The 24,624-nt window shown below is 37.1% G+C and overlaps 1 protein-coding gene across 2 annotated transcripts in view; it reads right to left on the bottom strand.

Moving 5' to 3' along the window:
* Positions 1–24,624, bottom strand: part of LOC145678773 (heat shock 70 kDa protein cognate 4) — a 40,323-nt gene that overhangs the window by 7,100 nt on the left and 8,599 nt on the right. For both annotated transcript variants that reach the window (XM_081749271.1, XM_081749272.1), the window contains exons 2-3: positions 20,801–21,012; positions 15,753–16,111 (exon numbers count right to left, since the gene is read on the bottom strand). In XM_081749271.1, the coding sequence (XP_081605397.1) occupies positions 15,753–16,111; positions 20,801–21,005 (564 nt within the window). In that variant the 5' untranslated portion in view covers positions 21,006–21,012. The remainder of the gene's footprint in view (positions 1–15,752; positions 16,112–20,800; positions 21,013–24,624) is intronic.

Below are 24,624 nucleotides of genomic sequence, written 5' to 3' on the forward strand. Positions count from 1 at the left end.
AAAATCTCTTATCGTCGCGAATTATGTCGAGGAATTTGAAGCTTTAAAATATATAAAACGATAATTATGCCTGTTGTGCTGTATGGTTGTAAAACATGGTCGCTTACGCTGAGGGAAGAACGCAGACAAAATATTTGAGAATAAAATCCTGAAACGAATATTCGGAACCAAAAGGAACGGAAATCAGAAATGGCGAAAACTTCATGATGAGGAACTGCATAATTTATACTGTTCACCAAACATTGTTAGGGTCATCAAATCTTGGAGGCTCAGGTGGGCAGGACATGTAGCGAGAATGGAAGAAAGTAGGAACGCTTTCAAAGTTTTAACTGGAAGTCCAATCGGAAAACGACCATTAGGAAGACCTAGGTGCAGATGGAAGGACAATATTAAGATGGATCTCGCAGAAATAATACAAAATAGAAACTGGATTCAGTTGACTAAGGATAGAAGTCAGGAGAGCTTTAGTGAACATGGCATTGAACCTCTGGAAAACGACCATTAGGAAGACCTAGGTGCAGATGGAAGGACAATATTAAGATGGATCTCGCAGAAATAATACAAAATAGAAACTGGATTCAGTTGACTAAGGATAGAAGTCAGGAGAGCTTTAGTGAACATGGCATTGAACCTCTGGGTTCCATAGGTCATAGAGTTAGTTAATTTAATATATACATAAATGAAAGTATTGGGTTTTAATTTTAAATTAATTCCCAATCGTTAACCTATTTCAATCCCAAACAATGTTTCTTAAGCATTAAGGAAAAAGTACAGCAATGTATATCAACATGACACTTTTCTTTTCACGAAAGTTACTGATATTTGGCAGGGGCATATTTTTAAACAATTGGAACTAGCTAGCGGCACGAAATATATATAAACGCTGCAAAGGGGCCCGGTTTAGCTCTGACGCACCACAGGTGCGAGAAGGGAGCAAAACACTTTTTCTCTCTCCCTCTGTGTGTCTGTTTATCTAACTGTATATATATAACGCTATTTGTGAATGCCGTAACCGCCGTAATTTTCAGCGGATTGAGATGAAACTTGGCACAAACATTAATTGTTGAAATATCTTCAGTTCGTTAACCAGAATAATCAGACGAAAATGTTCAAAATGGCGGCCCTTTAAACTCTTAAAAACTTCCAAGGGAACCAAATTTCGCCCATAAATGGGTATTCAGAAAGTTTGAATAACTTTTCCTCTTTTACTGAAATATTTGTGTGCAGAGACTTATTGAAATATTGGACCCGATTAATCGCATAAAGAATGTTCACGCCCTTTTCGCTACGGTCAGGTTTTTTTTTTTTTTTTTTTTTTGCAGGAGGGGGTTATTTTCGTAGTGATAAGATGATTGCTAGTGATGATATAAAATTACACATTGAAAGTGAAGTAACTTGTGAAACGTGTTATTTGAAAGAATCATATAATAAATGTGCTTTCCTCTAACACAGAGAGAGCGTGAATGGCGAGGAGTGTTATTTGATTTGCTTTTTAGTAACACATTGCATTGCAAATATAGGTAGGCAACATTAGTGGTAAGTAAAATAATAATACTACTACTAATAATACTACTACTACTACTAATAATAATACTACTACTACTACTAATAATAATACTACTACTACTACTACTACTACTACTACTAATAATACTACTACTACTACTAATAATACTACTACTACTACTAATAATAATACTACTACTACTACTAATAATAATACTACTACTAATAATAATAATAATAATAATACTAATAATAATAATAATAATACTAATAATAATAATAATAATACTAATAATAATAATAATAATACTAATAATAATAATAATAATACTAATAATACTAATAATACTAATACTAATAATACTAATACTAATAATACTAATACTAATAATACTAATACTAATAATACTAATAATACTAATAATACTAATAATAATAATAATAATAGGTGTTTGTGGCAAGGCAATATCTTCCTCAATTCTTCTTCAAACGTAATGATTGTAACGCCATATCTCCCTTACAAACAAAATATTAGCAATTTATATCGAAAGAACGGGAAACTGTTGAATGATGGGAGCAACGTTCGACAGTATGCACTCATAGTACTCAGAAAAATAAGCGATTTCAATGAAAAATGAACGAAGAGTCATTGCCGTGGGTAGTCATGGAGCCAAGCAGAGCCCTCTTTAGGCAAAATGTCGATAACTTATATCGAGAGAGCAGGAGGTGATAGTGAGATGGGACCAACGTTGGACACCGTGGACCCATAAGGCGCATCGAAAAAATTAGGGGGGCGGGCGCCAGCCAGCTTTACTTATTTCCACATAATAATATAAAATAATATTGTCGAAATACACACACGAGTTAGCTAGTAATATTTCATATTATTATTATTATTATTATTATCATCGACAGCGTCTTTTCATTACGTGTGCATGTTTGACGTGAAGCCAAAGAGAAGATCCATCATTCATAGAAAGAATAAGAATAGCCAGTTACTTTAATTGCGAACGACGGCGAAAAATACGAAAAGAGACAACCTTAGCGAAAAGAAACAATACTTTCTCTCAAATGCATAAATAAATAAAGCCGAGATAGATTCGAACTCGCATGTACGCCGCGAACAGTCAGTTCATTGTCCACTTTTTTTTTTTTTTTTTTTTTACTGACTCACCGAATGTGTTTTAGTAACTTACTTATTGCTAATTTTACTTGCTTCACTCGTTTAACTTGCTTTTTCTAATAACTTATAACGACAGGGACACGAACACAGAAACATCGAGGACAGTTAAAAATCATAGATGCTCTCCCACCGGGAATCGAACCCGAGACACCATGCACCAAAGGCGCACGTGCTAGCCACTAGACCAGCCGACGGGGCACTGCTCACTCTGTGTCGTTAGGGATTACGACCACTGTATTGCCAGCTATCACTTCTGAGGGTTGTATACTATGATCACATGTTTCTTCTTTGCTGGCAGAGTTAAACCTACATTCTATGTAATACATGAGGTATTTAGACCTACATGCTCTTCATATAATGTAATAAAAGTGTCATGCTGGGAATAAGAAAAAGAACATTCCTTGGACAAAACGGAAACTATTGGCATCAGAAATAATTATCTACGAGGTATGCGCAGTAGCATATTTCAGAATAGTTACTGTTTAGTTCAGTAAACGAAGAAAGGGGTATAAAAAAGCAAATATGTCGAGTCAACGAGATCGACCAGAGTTGACAGAGGCGGAGTAGCAATACAACAACTTGGTTAAATTGATAATTGGTTCTTTATTCTGTAGTAGATCGTATCACTCTTTACGGGAGAGTAGAGAAAGACTTAAACGCTGTTATATAGTAAGCATTAGTAACACGATCATACAGACACAAATGGATGTAACTGTGAGTACTACAACTTGGATTTAACGAAAGTCGTTTAGATATTCAGTGGTTTGCAGGGTTGTATAAGACACAAAAAGTTAAGACACAATACAATTCTTCATACCTCAGCTTCCAGTATCTAGATACATGCAATTTCAGGATAGATACTGAAACTGCTGTCGGATTTTAATACATGACGTATTGCAGGATACAAAATGCTTTGCATTACTTGTTTGTTTGTAGATAGCTACTAGCTTAGTGTTCTGAAAGGTTGTGTATAAACTAGAGATAGCCAATTCCGGAATTATTACTTTCCGGACTCCCGAAAGTAAAACCGGACAAATTCCGGAATTCGGAAAATTCCGATTTTGGAATAATTCCGGAATTCGGAAAATTCCGATTTTGGAATAATTCCGGAATTCGGAAAATTCCGATTTTGGAATAATTCCGGAATTCGGAAAATTCCGATCTTGGAGTAATTCCGGAAATCGGAAAAATCCGGAATTTAGAAATTTCTTATTTCGTTTACATTCCGGAATTCGGAACAATCCGGATTTTTTCGAAATCCGGAATTTCTAAATTCCGGAATTTTTCTAAATTCCGGAATTTTCTAAATTCCGGATTGTTTCCGAGTTCCGAAATTCTGAATTCCGGAGTTTAACTGAATTTCATAATTTTCCGAAATCCGGAAAGTGATAGTTCCGCTTCCGAAAAATGAATTTATTTTGGTTAATATGAATCGTGGCGGAAATAAGTCTTTGACCAGGTAATGGCGACTTCTTTAAAAGAAATGGGGTGTATGAGAATTCAATCTGTCATATTTGTAGCTTCGTATGGAGAAAAAACAGGTGTCTTGAAGCAGTAGCGTAGCCAGGATGTGTGTTTGGGGGGGGGGGGGGCAAGAGCTGTTATAGGCACATATAGAAAAATTACAAACAAAAAATATATAAACATAAAAATATATAAAAAATTACAAACATCAAAGTACCAAAGTACAATTTCGGACCTCTTTGGGGGGCCGGCCCCTCCGGGCCCCCTTCCCTACGCCACTGTCTTGAAGGTACGGAACCCTTTCTCCGAAATCTCTACTTTTAAGTAAGTTTCGCCAAATTTCAACGGCAAGTTTAAAACTTTTATTATTATTATTATTATTATTATTATTATTATTATTATTATATCAACACCGTGTATAATCTTTAAAAGATATACGGTTTGTATCTGAATAGTAAAAGCTAATTGACTGTCGATCTCGGTCGTCGAGAAGTCTTCAGGAGGGAAGGACATCGGTCACGTTCTGGGTTTGAGTTCCGAAAGGGCAAGTTTTCGGGCTCGAGCCAAAAATTGTTAAGAGTTATAGGCTTCAGCCAAACATGTTCAAAACAGCTGGGACCGGGTTTAGGGTTCTCAACGGCTCGAGCGGCTCGGCTTACAGCTCATTCACTATCGAACCGAACCAAGAAGTGAGCCGAGCCAACAGCTCACCCAACCGAGCCGATTTGAGCCATCGGCTTAGTTGAGCTGAATCGAAACGTGCCGATGGACTAATTTCAACTTAGCTGGCTTGAACCGATTGACATGAGCCGTCTAGGGGACCCATCCCAACCGAGAAAGTTTGAGCCATCGGCTCAATTGAGCTGAGTCGATGGCTCGTTCCAACTGAGCCGGCTCGGGTCATCGGCTCATCCCAACCGAGCCGACTCGAGCTGTTCGCTCAGTTGATACGAGCAGAGCCGGTTGATATCGCTACCCGAGTTGGTCTTCTGCTTGGGCTCAAAAATTCGACAGTGCAGGTCTCAGTTTTGATTTTAAGAACAACAGTATATACTTATATTGGTGATTACGACATTTGAGGCTGTCTCGTAATAATAAAAAAAACTTGTCTTCTCGTTATCTAGACGAGACGAGATACACAAAAATTGCCCCACGAGATGCACTAAAATTACGAGAAGAGACGCACCCCTGTCGTGAGCAGCACTAAAAAGTATTCCATATTAGTGCTTACATTTCTCATGGCTTTCGCTTTCCAGTCTAATCAGGCCATTATTTAAAAAAGAGTTAAAACGAGCTGAACGAGCGAGCGAGCCATTATCAAACTCGACTCTACTCGAAACTCGCTCTCGAAAACAGCTCGACCTTGATCGCTACGCGGTAAACGATTCGTCTTTAGTCTGGTTACGTTAGGTTTCTTTGTCTCCGCCTGCAAACTTGTATCTTATATTTCTTCGATTCAAAATGTCTTTCGTATTTCTTTTATGATGTCCGAAAAGTTTACATTAATAACTTGTGTTTTCCTTGAACCGTTGGTTCACAAGTTTGTATTTTCTCCACACGAAACTACAAATATGACAGATTGAATTCTCATACTCTATTTCTTTCAAAGCAGTCGCCATTACCTGGTCAAAGACTTATTTCCACCATGATTCATATTAAACAAAATAAATTCATTTTTTGGAAGAGGAACTTTCACTTTCCGGATTTCGGAAAATTATGGAATTCAGTTAAACTCCATAATTCAGAAGAATTCCGGAACTCGGGAAGAATCCGGAATTTAGATAATTCCGGAATTGAGAAAAATTCCGGATTTCGAAAAAAATCCGGATTGTTCCGAATTCCGGAATGTAAACGAAATCAGAAATTTATAAATTCCGGATTTTTCCGATTTCCGGAATTACTCCAAGATCGGAATTTTCCGAATTCCGGAATTATTCCAAAATCGGAATTTTCCGAATTCCGGAATTTGTCCGGTTTTACTTTCGGGAGTCCGGAAAGTAATAATTCCGGAATTGGCTATCTCTAGTTTATACACAACCTTTCAGAACACTAAGCTAGTAGCTGTCTACAAACAAACAAGTAATGCAAAGCATTTTGTATCCTGCAATACGTCATGTATTAAAATCCGACAGCAGTTTCAGTATCTATCCTGAAATTGCATGTATCTAGATACTGGAAGCTGAGGTATGAAGAATTGTATTGTGTCTTATACAACCCTGCAAACCACTGAATATCTAAACGGCTTTCGTTAAATCCAAGTTGTAGTACTCACAGTTACATCCACTTCTGTCTGTATGATCGTGTTACTAATGCTTACTATATAACAGCGTTAGTAAGTCTTTCTCTACTCTCCCGTAAAGAGTGATACGATCTACTACAGAATAAAGAACCAATTATCAGTTTAACCAAGTTGTTGTATTGCTACTCCGCCTCTGTCAACTCTGCTCGATCTCGTTGACTCGACATATTTGCTTTTTTATACCCCTTTCTTCGTTTACTGAACTAAACAGTAACTATTCTGAAATATACTACTGCGCATGCCTCGTAGATAATTATTTCTGATGCCAATAGTTTCCGTTTTGTCCAAGGAATGTTCTTTTTCTTATTCCCAGCATGACCTTTTATTACATTATATGAAGAGCATGTAGGTCTAAATATTTCATGTATTACATAGAATGTAGGTTTAACTGCCAGCAAAGAAGAAACATGTGATCATAGTATACAACCCTCAGATGTGATAGCTGGCAATACAGTGGTCGTAATCCCTAACGACACAGAGTGAGCAGTGCCCCGTCGGCTGGTCTAGTGGCTAGCACGTGCGCCTTTGGTGCATGGTGTCTCGGGTTCGATTCCCGGTGGGAGAGCATCTATGATTTTTAACTGTCCTCGATGTTTCTGTGTTCGTGTCCCTGTCGTTATAAGTTATTAGAAAAAGCAAGTTAAACGAGTGAAGCAAGTAAAATTAGCAATAAGCATGTTACTAGAACACGTTCGGTGAGTCAGTTAAAAAAAGTGGACAATGAACTGGCTTTTCGCGCCGTCCATGCGAGTTCGAATCTATCTCGGCTTGATTTTTTGTCCATTTGAGAGAAAGTATTGTTTCTTTTCGCTAAGGTTGTCACTCTTTTCGTATTTTTCGCCGTCGTTCACAATTAAAGTAACTGGCTATTCTTATTCTTTCTACGAATGATGGATCTTCTCTTTGGCTTCATGTCAAACATGCACACGTAATGAAAAAGATGCTGTTGATAATAATAATAATAATAATAATAATAATAATAATAATATGAAATTACTAGCTAACTCGTGTGTGTATTTCGACAATATAATTTTATATTATTATGTGGAAATAAGTAAGGCTGGCTGGCGCCCGCCCCCCTAATTTTTTCGATGCGCCTTATGGGTCCACGGTGTCCAACGTTGGTCCCATCTCACTATCACCTCCTGTTCTCTCGATATAAGTTATCGACATTTTGCCTAAAGAGGGCTCTGCCGTGGCTACATGACTACCCATGACAATGACTCTTCGTTCATTTTTCATTGAAATCGCTTATTTTTCTGAGTACTATGAGTGCATACTGTCGAACGTTGCTCCCATCACTCAACAGTTTCCCGTTCTTTCGATATAAATTGCTAATATTTTGTTTGTAAGGGAGATATGGCGTTACAATCATTACGTTTGAAGAAGAATTGAGGAAGATATTGCCTTGCCACAAACAACACCTGTTATTATTATTATTATTATTATTGTTTTACTTACCACTAATGTTGCCTACCTTTATTTGCAATGCAATGTGTTACTAAAAAGCAAATCAAATAACACTCCTCGCCATTCACGCTCTCTCTGTGTTAGAGGAAAGCACATTTATTATATGATTCTTTCAAATAACACGTTTCACAAGTTACTTCACTTTCAATGTGTAATTTTATATCATCACTAGCAATCATCTTATCATCACTACGAAAATAACCCCCTCCTGCAAAAAAAAAAAAAAAAAAAAAAAACTGACCGTAGCGAAAAGGGCGTGAACATTCTTTATGCGATTAATCGGGTCCAATATTTCAATAAGTCTCTGCACACAAATATTTCAGTAAAAGAGGAAAAGTTATTCAAACTTTCTGAATACCCATTTATGGGCGAAATTTGGTTCCCTTGGAAGTTTAAGAGTTTAAAGGGCCGCCATTTTGAACATTTTCGTCTGATTATTCTGGTTAACGAACTGAAGATATTTCAACAATTAATGTTTGTGCCAAGTTTCATCTCAATCCGCTGAAAATTAGGGTGGTTACGGCATTCACAAATAGCGTTATATATATACAGATAGATAGATAAACAGACACACACAGAGAGAGAGAAAAAGTGTTTTGCTCCCTTCTCGCACCTGTGGTGCGTCAGAGCTAAACCGGGCCCCTTTGCAGAACGTATTGACCAGCCTAACCTAAACACAAACCTCTTACTTGCTAACGTAGGAACGTGGTCGGGAGGTGTAAGGCATGTAGAAATTGTATTTTTAATAACCATGAGTATGGTCTACTTCCATGTTTTTCTTTTTACTTTTATCAAGACAAAAAGACAAAAACAAAACAAAAAGTATTATCAGTACTAAACCTTACCAATAATAATTGCTACGAAAGACTAAATATGATCTCTTTTACCATCTCTCATGAGCTGCATAGTATGTTATAAACAAAAATTTTTAAAAATGTCCTCACCGAAGATTCGAACTTGCGACCTTTGCATTTGTAAGCCAGCACCTTAACCACTACACCAAGATCATGGCATGGTGAATGTTTAGTTTTCGGCGTATTTGTTGTATTTGTGTTTTATGTTCCCACTTCAGCAATTTTTAAAGTTCAACAGCTGTGTCTGGCTTTCTCTTTCGGTGTCGTCCTTTATTTACACTATGCACTATTCGTATTCACAGCTTGTGTCCCTCTGCAATGTCTTATTCAGATTAAACTTTTCTTTTTGCCCCTCAGTAAACATTTGATTGATTTAATTCTCATACTCTCCACGGATGAAGAGCAGGAATGCCAGACTCGAAAAACAGGTGTACATTTACTTTCCTGACAGATAATACCAGAAGGGAATTATTTGAGGGAAAATCGGGATTTTTTTGCCAAAAAAAACTTCAAAGATTGGAGCCCCCTGAGGCTCTACCGGGTCTGCGCACAAACCTCCAAAAATTTTCCAAAATACTACGTAGTGTACTAATTACTTGACAAATTCGAACTACCTGTCTTGAATAGTAAGGGCGGGAAAATTTTTTACCCATGTTGAGAGAGCATCAAAAAAATCCCTAAAATGCACCCTACCAATTTAAAAATTCCGACACGTCCCTAATGATCGTAAAATTATGGTTCATACGTAGTTTTATTCAGAATGGTGTAGCCTTTCAGATGGTATCACCCACATGTCTCTCGGACATCCCTAAGGAGGGAAAAATTTAGGAAAATAGGGATTTTTGCTTTAAATCCTTTTTCCCGTTTTGGGGCCCTCTGGCGCGGCCCTGGGCTAACATATGAGATCTGGAAATCAAAATATTACTTATGCTACTAATTACTTGTGCCAAATACCAATCTCATCTTCAATACTAAGGGCGGGAAAAATATTTTCCTCTTCTGCGAATATTTCCGAAATATCCCAAGGATACTATACAAACTTCAAAAATTTCCTGACACGTCCCTAATTATCGTAGGATGATTTATAAGTCGTTCTCTTCAGAATCTAGTAGGCTTTCAGAAAGTACCACTCAAGTGTCCCTATCATGTAGCCGAGCGGAGCAAGAATCGCGAAAGTGGGATTTTTGGTCAAAAAAATCCCCTTTTTAACCCTTTTGTCCCTCCGAACCCCCTTTCTATGTTGAAGAGATCCGAAAAAATTCTCAAAAACTAATGTGTCCACTGATTGTTTATGGAAAATGTTAGGATTCTAGGATTAAAGAGATGCTCACCAAAAAATGTTGAAGTTAGACCTCGGTATTAAAAAAAAAAAAAAAATGTAAATTGATGACGTCATTCCCCCTATGTTCTGACGCTCGGAAGCGTATAGACCCTTCCAAGGCTCTTGAATGCCTCTCCTCTTGGAAAATAAACTGGAACTAAATAGCATTCTTAGTTCTCTTAATCGAATCTGACACTACAATATCGGTCGAAAACTACCGAAAAAACTTAAAAGGGTTAAAACTGCATTGTAATATTTATCAAGGTTTTTCGAATATTTATAATTATAATTTTGGTGAATTCTGGCGTTTTATAGAAAAAAATTTTCTAGTCTGCTCTTATTTGTAGAGATAAATATCGTGACCCAAAAGCTAAATTTCATGACTTCATGACTGATTTCGTGACATGACTTTCGTGTCCAATAGACACCCTCATGCAATATATCGTTCTGCTTTGATAAGCTCTCACAAACCTAGCCCTCATTCACTAATAGCGTGTAAGAACTGACCGCACTCAATGCCACGAACTACATAGTTCAATACTCCCTACGGTGATTATTTTAAATGACAATTTGTCATATGAAGTGGTATTTAATTAGCAACTACCATATTGAAGTTAAATTGGTTGGTAGGAAACACTTTCTGGGGTTTCTAGGAATTGTGCTTATGATTTGTGTTTACATAAATTCTTTCTGTACGGAAATTGTTGGGTGCTTTGTTAACATTTAAAAGCTCGTCAATAATCGGTTCAATTTGCACCTAACTGATAAATTTAGATACGCAAGGGTTCTGAAACTAGCAGCCCAACTTAAGGAAATTATCAGTTGAATTAGAACTATCGCTGTGCCAGTAGACTACTATCTCCGCTCCAACTTGTCTTAATGCTATAAAAGCTATTCCAGTTATAGTCGGCATGTTCGAAAAAATTCCGAAGAGGTGCCTTTTGTTCTACTTCTGGCTTTATTAATTTAAAAAAAAAAAAAAAAAAAAATTTTAAAAATAACCTGGACTAACTATTTCCTGTCATCTCCAATATTCAGAAAATTATATTCTTCAAAATTCTGAATATTGTCTTTAATGAAATTTTAAAGTGTTTTACGATTAATGACTATTACAAAATTTCTAAAAAAGTGAAATGAGTTACGTTCCACATTTATGTCGGTTAGGCTAAAGGAGACTGATTAGTAGTGAATGAAATGGTGGAATGAAAGGAGGAAACTGGAGAACCAAGAAAACCCACACACTGTCCACAAGAAAGTTCATTTGGCGGGGCTGGGATCGAACCCGGGACCTCAAGCACCAGGTGAATGCTCTACCACAACCACTGCGGCCCCATACAAAATTTCTAGTACCAAGGCGGTTTGCGGTAAAGAAATTATCTTCATAAATTCATTGCCTGAAGTTTGTGATTCAATACATTTAAATTACAAAATTTTGCACTTAAATTTCCAGAAGTGATAATGTTTTCGAGAGTACCATATCAAATCTACGATCTGCATTTTATGAACTTTCAAGTTGTTCCGATGTTTCACTTCATGACTGCTATAACGCTTCCAGTAAGTGACATTGAGAACCCATTGAACGAAAATATTTACCACCGATGTGTAATTAAACTGCCGTATACACGGAACTCAGGACGTAAATAGTGCATACAATACAGTTTTAGATCTTACTGTAGAAAAACAAATGTGGTAAAGCTGTACTTCCACGCTAATTTTTAGACGAGCACTAACAATAAGCGAAATTAATTCTAAGCTTCTTCGAACATTTAACTGTTTCGGATTTAAATTTCTGGGCTTTCGGCAACTAAGGCTATTTAGTCCGTCACATATGAGGGATGTCCCTCGGCGAGCACACTATCCAGGGAAAGGAAAGAAAGGATTCGGGAAGGAAGAGGCCTGGGACCTCTAAGTTAAGTACTATCCCGGGATTAGCCTGGTGTGAAGGCGGAAAAACTTCAGAATGGCTGGCCTGAAGTTTTTTTAAACACTTTTTTCGACCAAGTGCTCCACCGGGAATCTGACACTTGCTCAATTGCTCCTGTCATTGCTGGAAACAGATTAAAGTCTTTTGGCATCTTCAGCAGTTCAGCGTCACGTTGGTTTTGATAGCCTTCTACGGTGGTGAAACTGGTACTTTTTTTTTTTAATGAAAGCATTGTCCCTGTGAATTACTTTAAGGCTATCAGTTCTGAAGCAGATTTTCCTGATTTGCACATGAACTTTAACTGCGACACTGCACCAACTGATCACGCATTCCTCCGTCCAGCTACACTACTCGTATTGCCTGTTATGACCTGTTCGCATAAGTGGACAACCAAAGGACTGCTGTACAGAAGTCCCCGACTATCACAAATACCAAAACTACAACATTCCGTGAACTCTTTGAATGCTCTGGTATAACTGAGTGCAATTTAGATACGAACTTTAGTAACACACTTTAGGCAACTATCCTGACAATTTCGCAAATATTGAACATTAGACCAGTCTTGAAATTTAGAAACTTTAGGAATTCCAGAATATAATTCTCTCATAGCACTAGAGTTTAAAACTTAAGTTCTTACGAAGCTGGATAAGGAAACTATAATCCGCATCACCCGAATTGACATGTGGCATCAGCCAATAAGCTCGCACTTCGGCGTTACTAAACCTTCAGGGAAAAATCTAAATTATGATTGTTAGTATTTGTGGCCAATTATGAATGATTAGATTTCTCTGAAGTTTCACAGGGTTTCTACTAAAATTCCAAAATGAAATTTCATGACCTTTTATCAGACCATAAACTTAATATTCTTAAAGAGCAAATTGGGTGTGAATTACGCCGAATTTTTATGCGAGCGATAGAAGTATGCTTTGCTTGCGATTTGGCAGCGACTATAGCCGACATTTTTGATGGTGAATTATAACGTTTTTACAACAAAATTTTCCAGTCTACTTATATTTGTACTGGTAAAAAAAAAAACCCAAAAGCTATTTTCTTGACTTTCCTGACAGTGATTTCGTGACCGATAGACACCCTGTTTTAGTAACAACGCACTGTGAGCTTATTGGCAGAAGCCACACGCCAATTCGGGTGACGCGAACTGTAGTGTAACTGATTAGCAGTAGTTTCCGGGCTATTTAGCAGTAAAACCTACAAGTTATAAAAGCTCCTACATGAAACCAACTGAAATAGATTATAAAGTATATTGAAACCAATTTTCAAAAAATGAAATGAAATCTAAGTTTTACGCCCCACTGTTATGGCGGTTAGGCTAAAGGAGACTTATGCGAGATGAGAAATGGAATGAAGAAAGTAGGAGAGAACTAGAAGAACCCCGAGAAAACCCACAAGCACGGTGTTTGTCCACCACAAAGTCCACACGGCGCGAGCAGGGTTCCCACCCACCGGAGGTGAACGCTCTACCACAACCACCGAGCAAAAAAGAAAAAATTCACTTCTAACTACTTCTCTGGATGAAAGCACCACTAGGACTCTCCACACAATTCGTTAGCCCTTCTGTTTAATGGCTAACGTGTGCTGCTTTGGCGCACGTGGTCCCGAATCAGATCCCCAATGAGAGCATTAGGTTTCGAAAGTTACGGTGGGTTTCATTTTAAACAGTAAGCCAAAGTCTCAGACTACTGGAAAGAGGCACTAAACCAGCACGTAATACTTTACAAATAAATTCTAAACCTGAGTTCAAGTAACTTTGACAACTGAGTTACGAATGAAGTTTAATATACCTCGTCAATGATACCACACTGACACGAGAAAACGGCCAGGCGTGGCTTTCAGGAGTGGACTAGGTACCAAACTAAGCCACAATTTCTGACAGACCCGTGCCTAAATTTTCCCTAGAAAATTTGAAAATTCTTCCCATTTCCCTATTCACCTAATGACTAATTTGAACAAAGAAAGCCGAATGTGCTGAAAAATCCCATTACAAAATACCTGTGCGAGGCAACTTTCACTAGCCTATAAGAATTGTCAGGACATTCAAATATCTATAGAGGTGTGTGTGAAAACTGATAAAGCAGGGTGCACTAGTTACTGACCTAGCACTGAGAATCAGGGAGAAAACCGTCCCAATACCGCAATAGCTCCCAACCGGTTCGCGAAACTTCATGACCGAAGTAACAGACCTACATGACTTGCAACTAAATATAACCATCTTATCCTGAGTTTCCACTCAACCATTTCATATTTAATATAAGGGGAAAAACCTAAAGTGAAACCTAAACACTGAATATGTACGCATGGAAGTAGCAGTCGCTAGTGATTACGGGAGTGTGTTGCAAGTAATTTCATACTGCAGACACCAAGGTCCCTCAAAATCTCATGGTACTTTGACTTCAACTGCAACAATCCATGTCCGAGCATAATTACACGATTAAGTCACCATCCTGCATACGAAATTACTATGCGGTCACGCATAAAAAGCAAAACCTAGTCCCCCCCGAGATCATACTTTCTGTACGGCTTTACACGATGTTTTACTTAAAACCACCCATGAAGTTCTTAACACATCTGATCCCACGTAGTGCCTTCGGAACATACGTTTTCAGCTCCATAGGGTCATTACGGTTTACGAAATTGACTAATTTTTCAGTTATGCGCTTTAGGTTAAAGGAGTGAAGTTTTGCTGGTCACACCAGGATTTGAACTCTGGACCACGCGTAAAAAAGGCACACGCGCTAACGACTAGAACAGCGCAATGAGGAGCTCTATTAATGTGTGAATGGTACACATATGGTAAGTGGAATATCACAAATTGTCTTTAGATAGCTACAAAATATAGTGGAAAAATTCACGACTGGACAATGAACCGAACCACTATCTTCGCCTTCAGCCGTAGAACTGCGTTCGATTCACGGCCCAGTCGCGCACCTCCGCCTCGTATTTTTGGGTTCATACAAATAACCTAACGACCCTGCGCTCTAATTTCTCTTAAACCTCACCCTCAACTTTCCAAAGATTACGAGCATTTAAACCACAAAAGGCAGTTTAGCTTCCAGTACAACTAATACCAATTACTCGCGGATTGCATGTTAAATAGAATACGTACACAAAACCTTATCCAGCTTCTATACATTGTTCGGCGTAAGCTCTAAACTGCGATAAACAAAGCCACGGGAAAATATCTGATTTGCTGTTGTCCTACCGACGCTTGCACTCCTCCGCAAACTAGTTCATGTGATTGCATTATTACTTTTACTATGAAGCTTCATATAAAACTGCTATAGTATGACAAATATAATACGGATTATCTAATACTGCAATCGAGTGTGGCTAATGAAACAAACAAACACTAAGCATGCGCAGTAATTATGGCGCCAACTCAACTGTGGACGGGTGTTCTGCTTTTAAAGTCTGAAAGATGATGCATGAATCCCGGTTCCGCGAGTGTTGTGGAACACCAACAAGGCAAACATTTACTCAGTAAGCAACAATTGTTTACGAGCGTAATTCAAATACTTTTTTTTTTTAATCTTTCGATAGCTGCTACTGTCTGCTACTTCTGACAACACGAGACAATATTGTCAAAATGCACGTATATAATTTGCTCCTCCCCGTGGGGAGTGATACATCACTAGAAAATCGTATTTGTTTATCGGAGTTTAGAGCTAACGCTGAACAATGTTTAATTACAAAATCACGAAAGCACTCCAAATTACCTTTTTGTCCAAGCCGTAAGCAATGGCAGCTGCAGTAGGTTCATTAATAATACGAAGAACGTTAAGGCCAGAAATTGTTCCTGCATCTTTCGTTGCCTGCCTCTGGGAGTCATTGAAGTAGGCTGGAACAGTGATCACAGCATTAGTAACAGTCTTGCCCAAGTAAGCCTCAGCAGTTTCTTTCATCTTAACCAAAACCATGGAACTGATTTCTTCAGGGTAAAAGGTCTTCATTTCGCCCTTGTATTGTACTTGGATTTTTGGTTTTCCGCCATCACTAACAACTTGGAAGGGCCAATGTTTCATGTCAGACTGCACTGCAGGATCATCGAACCTTCGCCCAATAAGACGTTTAGCATCTGGAAAGAACAAGATCACATGAAGTCTTTTTGAACAGTGTCATTTCAAACTTAATGTATTAATGAACCTCAATACCTCGACAAAGTTTTCATGCTTGTATAACACTATCTTGAGTCACTGAAACAGACTAATGAAGAAACTGGATATTTAAACCATGCAAATGTCTGTAAGGGACATTGGCACACTCTGCAACACTACAAGGCTAATAGTGTGCACTTAATTTCACCAAACGCTACGACGTTTGATTATATTTCAAATTACACGTAATTCGACAACATACCACATCTCATGCAACGTTGTACCCGAAGGACGTTACACAGGGTGTCTACTAAACTTCCAAATGAAATTTCGTGACCTTTTCTTTACCAAACCATAAAATTTCCTAATATTCAAGCGCGACTTTGGGTGCGAATTAGGCCAATTTTCATGCATGCGATAGAAGCGTGTTTTGCTTGCTATTTGATAGCGTTTAAAGCAGACCAGATATTTTTGGTGAAATTCAACATTTTATAGAACGAAACTTTCCAGTCTGTACTATATTTGTACAGATTTTAAAAAAATCTGTGACCCAAAAGCTAAATTTAGCGATTTCCTTGACCGTTTTCTGATTTCGTGACTTTCGTGACCGATAGACCCTGTTACAGTATCACAAACCTAGACAAACTTCCCAATCTGAGGGTTCTGATGGAAGAGATGGACGGGGCAATACACATCAAAGTACCTTAATGTCGAATACCATGGTGGTCATGATTCATTTCGAACAAGTACAAGGAATTGAAATCTTAATTTTTCAAAGAGCTTTCTCTTCACAGGTTCTCAAATTACGTATGTTATAAATAGATTAAAATCAATGCCGTATAGAGCAATTTGATCTAAACTATTCGAGATTACAAAAATTGTGAAATGTAAATTGTGCTTGAAATGGTTTGTGGGAAATTTAAATTTACTTTGCATTATAACAATACTTTTTGTTAAGGAAAACTACAGTTAAGTTCCCAGAATTACACAATTGTAACCAGTGGTACAAGCTAACTTTTGGCCTTATCTCCAGAGGATCAGAGATTTGAGATCAAATTGCTGTAAAAACTACATGTGATATCTTAAAAAGCAACTGCGTATGAGTTACTAAACAGTTTCCGAAATAAAGACTCTTGAAAGTAACTTTGAATCCCTTGTAACTGCTTGTAATTATTAGTGATCAGTTATACCATCTAGTATTAGCCACTAAAGCACTTTGGATGTGAACTGTTCCATCTCACTTGCGTTATTACTGCTGCAAAGTCAACTAAAATTTAGATATTTGTGCTAGTGCTGCGTCCTTGGGGTATTGCGGGTTAATTTTACATGTAAATTGAAATTTTTGTAGTGTCATTTAAATACAATGGCAGGCAACAGTTAAAATTGCATCGAAGTATGTCGAACGATTTCCCCTTGCCGATATTTGCATGCTACACAAAACATTTGTAGCATTTTGTCCATTAGTTTAATAGTTACAAGAGGATATCAACATAAATCTACCCTGTATCATACTTCAGGAAACTACCGCAAAGTATGGTCTAAAGTAGTTCAAATTATTAATTTAGAAAGCTGAACGTAAGTTATGTAGACAAAGTTTTGAAGAATATTTACCACGTATGAACTTTCACTGAAATTACACCTTTATCCACATTAACATTTTAAAGTAAAACTGCTCCATAAAAAACGAATTTAACATTGTCCCACTTACGAATCTCGTCTACTTACAACAGTATTTCCGGATACGAACGCGAACACGCCTGAGCTAACTACTACATGTTCCTAAGGAGTGCTTTTGTGAATGCCATAAACATTACCTCGTTCTCTTAATTTCTGAGGCTAGAAAGGAAACTATTTACATTTCAATGTAAAAATCTATTTATGGAGTTACGGGAACTGATTACGGCCGTAATTCAAGCGTCCACTGCATTTGCAACACGATGAAAATGTGGTCATTGTAGAAACTAAACAATATTTTCAGTGAAGGGGAAATTGTGGAAGGTTCAGTTGTTTTTAGAAGTTAATTTTCAAGAAATTAGACGAAAAATGCCTAATACCTTCCATAATTACAAGCTTCCCTTTGTGTATAATTTAACAAACTATTTGCTGAGCAAAACAATACATTCACATTAAAAATTACATACGTATGTAGTTTTCAATGTGAATATATTGTTTTGCTCAGCAAATAGTTTGAAAAATGCGAAGCCAGAAACTTAGTATTCGTGATGAAGATGTTAGCAGGTAAGAACTAAATTATATCTAAAGAAACAAACACGCTTGAGAAAGTATTTTATTTTCTTATGTAATCCAGACACTACTTTTCCCCACAATTGGTATATAGTTCAACTGCATAAAATAACTTAATGAGTTTCAAAACGAATTGTGAAATATTTTAATTTACTATTTAAATCCTACCGCACACATGCCTGACTCCTTTTATAAAATTTGAGAACACCTGACTGCTTTACCAACAAGCTTTGTGACTCGAAAGTGAATATTGCGTATTAATTTCAAGAGCTCCGGATAGTAAGGGGTGAAAAGTTCCTTATTGAAATTTACGTTTGATTATACTGGTTAAAACCAAACGTTAGAATTGCGAATAAGTTTCTACCTATCAAAGCATTAATAGATCTTTCCTCATTACAAACCCAGGAAAATTGGAATGTGAGACTTATTGAAATCAATTTTTCTGCATGTGTATGAATGGTTGAGAGGCAGTGAAAAATTATTCACTTTTATTGATACGCAAATTAAGTCTCCATTTCTGACAGAACTAACGAATTAACGTTATCTATACTTCATCTTCTGAGCGTCCATTTATCTTCATGTGTATGTAACTACAGTAATTTCACATGGCAATGTTCTAGAACACAGGTCCCCTTCCCATTTAGCTGTAATAAAGACAAAACGTGCCCTGCGGGGCTCTAACCAGCCTTCACTCGCTAACGCTCTCTCGGCAATACTATGTGAATTCAATATTAAACTGTAGTATACAAAGGAACCAACCTAGCTACTAACCTATATGGGGGACCTAGGTCCTTCCCATTTCGCATGTGCAGCTTTATCTTACCCTCCTGAAGTGAATATTCAGAAGTATGCAAGATTAGTGCAAAGTATTTCTATTAGGTATCCTCTATAAATGAGTGAACTCTGCCTTTGTAATAACGGGATCGGAGGTTTTTTAGTTTTTATGTGGTTGAAAACTTCATGTAATTGTACTACGACATTACTAAAATGCTTGCAGAAGGTTTTGAATTCTTCGTAAGTCTTCGCAGAAAGCTGAAAGATTCTTTCTCAAACCACTGGTGCAACGATGTAAGGTTCTTGTTCAAAGAAAAATAATTGTTAGATTTTAATCCTAGATTGGTAAAACAGCACGTCATTGAACCGAAGCAATGTGTGTTGCATTTTACATTAAAGAAGTCTTACGAGACTGCTAAGTAAACGCCGTGGGTAAGCCTAGATATTAGTTTATACAAGATACTTCTCAGTAACTACTATCTCCAATAAACAATTTGTTGACACTAAAAAAACTGACGCATTGCAATATATTTAAGAGTGGTACCTTTCTAATTCATAGCCTACGCGCATTTATTTCAATTTTGAATTACTGATTTTGAAATTTGAATTTTGCTGTGATTTCACTGATCTCTTCAACTCTAGTTAAATGACCTTTTTCAATATTTCAATTCAATTTTTAGAAATTAAGATCAAATTTTAATTTTCATGAAGGAAATTTAAACAGATTTGAAAAAACCAAGTCATTTGGAAGGAAAATTCCCCACAAGTCAGTCTAGAATGAAGGGCGCAGAACGTGTGACTATCTTCTGTTTAGTAGTGATTTAAGTTTGTAGAATCGAGACCTAAAATGATCAAATATTAAAAATGAACAGTTTGGTAACTCCTCTCAGAGGATTAACACTGAGTGCCGATCATATTTTGGATTTTAAAATTTCTTAATTGCAGTTACCAATTCTCCCTGAATCCTTCAAATGGTATTCAACACAATTTAACAAAATTCCAAGCTTTGCAATGCAATACATTACGAAATTGGTAAGTTATATTAGCAGACATTTCAAGATACTTTTTCCTGGAATCTAGAAAGTCCTCAAAACTCCCTCCTGTTCTTGGAGACATTTGTTAAAAATTTATGACCCCCGTTACCTGAAAACCAACGCTGCCACATCCCTGTTCCTTTATCTTCCATTCATTGTTTCCAAAAAATGCTGAATTTTGTACAGTTTATGAAAGGTTATGGAAGTACAACAGCATTGAAGAGTGACAGCGCCAGCCCTGGGTTGTATGGGGGAAAAATTGGTAGTGGTTGGGGTAAGAGTAACAGGGTGTACCAAAATTCCAATGAAATTTCGTGACTTTTCTTTACCAAATCATAAAATCTCTTAATATTTAAGAGTGAATTTGGGTGCGAACTAGGCCGAATATTCATCCATGCGATACAAACTTCCTTTGCTTGCGATTTGGTAGCGTCTAAAGCCGATCATAGACATTTTTGGTGTTTAATTTTGACTTCTAGAACAAAATTTTCCCATCTGTACTTACATTTGCAGTTAAAAAAAATAGTGAGGCAAAAACAATTTCGCGACTTTCATGACCGATAGACACCCTGTGTAAGTTTGTATCCAACAATGTGGGGTATTCCTAGTCAAACTTACCAAAAATAGTGTTATTTGGGTTCATTGCTACTTGATTCTTCGCTGCATCTCCTATCAACCTCTCAGTATCTGTAAATGCTACGTAGCTTGGTGTAGTCCTGTTTCCTTGGTCATTTGCAATAATTTCTACCTTCCCATGCTGGAAGACTCCAACACAGGAATATGTGGTCCCAAGATCGATGCCTACAGCTGGTGCTTTTGCCATGTTTATTCTGAAAGAAAAATGCACAAATTAATCACTTTCGATAACTTTTTTCATTAACCTATATTGAAATTAAACGCTACCTTGGATATACATGCATAATTGAATATTATATTCCTTTCGCTGTTATCCCAGTAGCATTCGTACTGGTCTCATGCTACGAAATATTTCTTGGTTATCGTTACAGGAGTAAAAATACACTGCAAAGAAATTTCTCTTAATTCTGAATGCAAACTGACTAGCCTACATCAGTTCCAAGTGCAAAGTTTATTCCACAAAGTTTTCCGTATAACGACATCCTGCCCCAATCAAATGAGTTTTTCTGAATGGCGCAGAACCAACCTATTCCCTACTTTTATTCACGTTCGTATCGTATATTAATTTTTAATGGGCAATCCTCGAACGGCAAGGTTAAATGAAGGGCAGGTATTCCTGCTGATACTACAGCTGTGAATTGAGGAACCTGCAATACCTATGTATCTGCCAAAATCGGACTTAACCAATATATTCATACTGCAAGGTGCCGGAAAGTTGTGCAACCCAAACTTTGGACCTTCAGAACTTCTGAACCGGAAGTGCGATGAAATGAAACTACTTACAAAACGCCTGTCTTCCTAGGAGATACATTATTCTCATGAAAAGAATCTATGACGTTGAAGGGGCAAAAAATTACAAAAGTGGAAAAACACGAATTTAAGGCTGTTATGGCTTTGAGAACATACGGGAATGATTAGTTCTGGAGAAAAAAAAAAAAAAAAACACACACACGGGCAGCCATCCCACAGCCGTGATAATGAGTAAAAGGTTTTCTGGCATTATGGAACACCGTAGTACCAGCCTTATACTTGTTAACCGTCGGCATTGCCAAATGCAATAATACTAGTGAATATTTTCACGGTACACCATTATTACGGTCGTGGGATATCTAGAATGTAGTGTTCTTGTTTGATAAATTTTCCAGCCTCTTCGCACACCCATTTGTCCAAAGCCACAATTGCTTTCAATTTCAATTTGTACGTCTTGCAAAATAAATATTCTATAGTTTCCACTTTCTACCGGTAAGTCAGCAGTGAGCAGTTAAGGTAAATCCACCTACCGGGCAGCGAGAGCAAATCAAAACTGAAAGGTTCTGCGAGAACTTACAAATGAAAATCTCCACTTGTAATTAGTTTAAACCTTAAAACATGACGCCTTGCGAGCCTCCTGTGCTGATTTCCTCGCATCAGCGGAAGAGAATGGGTTCTCCGAGAAGCCAATTTAGTAATGAAACATCGTAAGACAACTTAAGGTTTTGGGAACTGCTACCCTCCATGAATCTGTACAGGGTGTCTACTAAATGTTCATTTTCAAATTCCAGGTTTTATCAAGGTTTTCAAGGTTTATTTTTCCTTTTTTTCCAGGTCTATTCAGTAAAGTGACATTTATTGTAACGTGTATAAGTTAATGCAATTTTATATAGTTCTTAACAAAAACTGGTAATAATTAGAGAATGCATATAGCAAGTGATAGTTTCTTTAAGTGACAAGATGAAACTGACTGAAATGTAGGTTCTCAAAACATTTTACTCAAGAAAATGTTTAATTAAAATATCCCCTACCAGAAGACCGGTTAAGAAAAATGTGCAATAGCTTTAAATATCCTAATGTAGGAATACTATACATGGGTGAACTTTAATTAAACCGACAAACTTTGGGAAATGATTCTCGGCACCCAAACAAGAAAAAAAAAAAAAAAAAAACATCTTTAACTCTTCTCCAGGGCGCATAGTTTCCGAGCTAAAAGGTGCCGAAAGTGTGGAAAAATGAACTTCCGACGCCTATATTTCCAAAATTATCCAAAGTAGAGAGTGCTGCTTAAAAATCTCACCAAGGAAATCATATGTTCAGAACAGATAAGACTTCCTTAAAGAGATATTAAGCTGCACTCCCTACGTTGGATAGGTTTGGAAATATAGGCCTCGGAAGTTCATTTTTCTACACTTTCGGCACCTTGTAGCTCCAGAACTATGTACCGTGGAGAAAAGTTAGAGGAATTTTTTTGTTGTTTCGGGCTCGGGAATCACCTCCCGAAGTTTATCGGTTTAGTTAAGATTTACCCTGTATAATAGTAAATTTCCGTCAAAAACATTACTTCAAATAAACTAATATTATAGTAGTAGCACGTGAGTGTTGATGAACAATGACAAAAATGGCGGAAAAATAGCTTACTCACCGCTAAGTTAGGGGATAAAATGCCACAGGAGTATTTTACTACAAGCACTCCCCTTTAAAGTACTCTTGTAGTATTTTATGCTAAGTACTGGTAGGACTTAGCGGTGAGTAAGCTATTTTCCCGCCATTTTTGTCAAACTAGTATTAGTTTAGAAGTAAAAAGAAAATGATCATATATAATACAAATTCTTAACGCAAAGTAGTCCATATTGTTAAACGTTAATGCACATTCTTCTTGGATAGGGACTGGCCATCAGTTATATTTTATTTAAAAATGTATTGTTGAAAATGTTATGGAACCACGCACATTATATGAACAAATATAGAAAACAACTTTCACAGTAAACAGTTTTTGACATTTAACTTCTAGAGTTCAACATCCCTTTTAACTTTTTCGCCTGTTCTTGCAATGCATCTACTTCTGCTTCGGCGTCAGTCAGTATTCTTTTCTTCTTTAATTCCAACTCTTTTCTTCTTAGTATCTTTCTTTTCTCGAGCTGCTCTGTCTTCTTCTTCACCGCGGTCTTTCAGATATTCATTTCTTCTGCTTGATGCATTCTTCACATACTGGATCATACTCTTTGTGATATTCATATTACGTATGTCACCAGCAACACGCACAGCATCCAACACACTTCTCTGGGCAATCAAGCACTCCTCTTGGAGATTTTCAACAATCCACTCTTTGTTAATGGAGAAACTCCTTTCCACTGCTGCGTTGCTATGGAAAAGTACACATATCTTATGCATGAATGTTTTAAACGCATTGGAGACACCTTCTTTATTTAACAGATTATGGAGAAAAACTTCTAATCTGTCATTTTTGTGACTAAAATTTGACAGTTTTCGTGCTGTGTCTTGAAATTTTTTTTAAATATTCCCGTTTCACCATATCAGCATTTACAGGTGTTATTTGCTCCTTCTCGACAAATTTCTCCAGGGAAAGTGTGATACGTGATTCACGAAGGGTTTCGTTGGTCATAGTTTCTGGAGACAAGCAATTTGCGGCTCTTGTTACACTGTATTTTAAAGAACATTTTAGCATAAGTTTTTTACACCGTTCTTGCAAGAATCTTCTGCATTCTTTCTTAAAGTTCAATATATCAACATACGTCATTCCTTTAAGCGATGTTACCGCAGAAAATCCAACATCAACTAGATTAAGTGGTTTTAAGATGTCCTTATCAAAAACATCTATTGAGGTCATTTATTTATTTATTTATTTTTATTTATTTATTTTTTTTTTTAAGTTTTAGCTACTTTTAAGACATCTTTTACGAAGTGGCTTAACAAACTACAAATCAACGTGTTTAGGTCATTCAATAGAAACTGTAGTAATGGACTGTCTGTCTGGTACTTAATGAGGAATTCTTCTAGTTCTACAGATACGGACTGAAGGTACTCTAATCTAG

Source organism: Thermobia domestica, chromosome 2, assembly GCF_964235325.1.
Source record: "Thermobia domestica chromosome 2, izTheDome1.hap1.1, whole genome shotgun sequence".
Lineage (NCBI taxonomy): Eukaryota > Metazoa > Arthropoda > Insecta > Zygentoma > Lepismatidae > Thermobia > Thermobia domestica.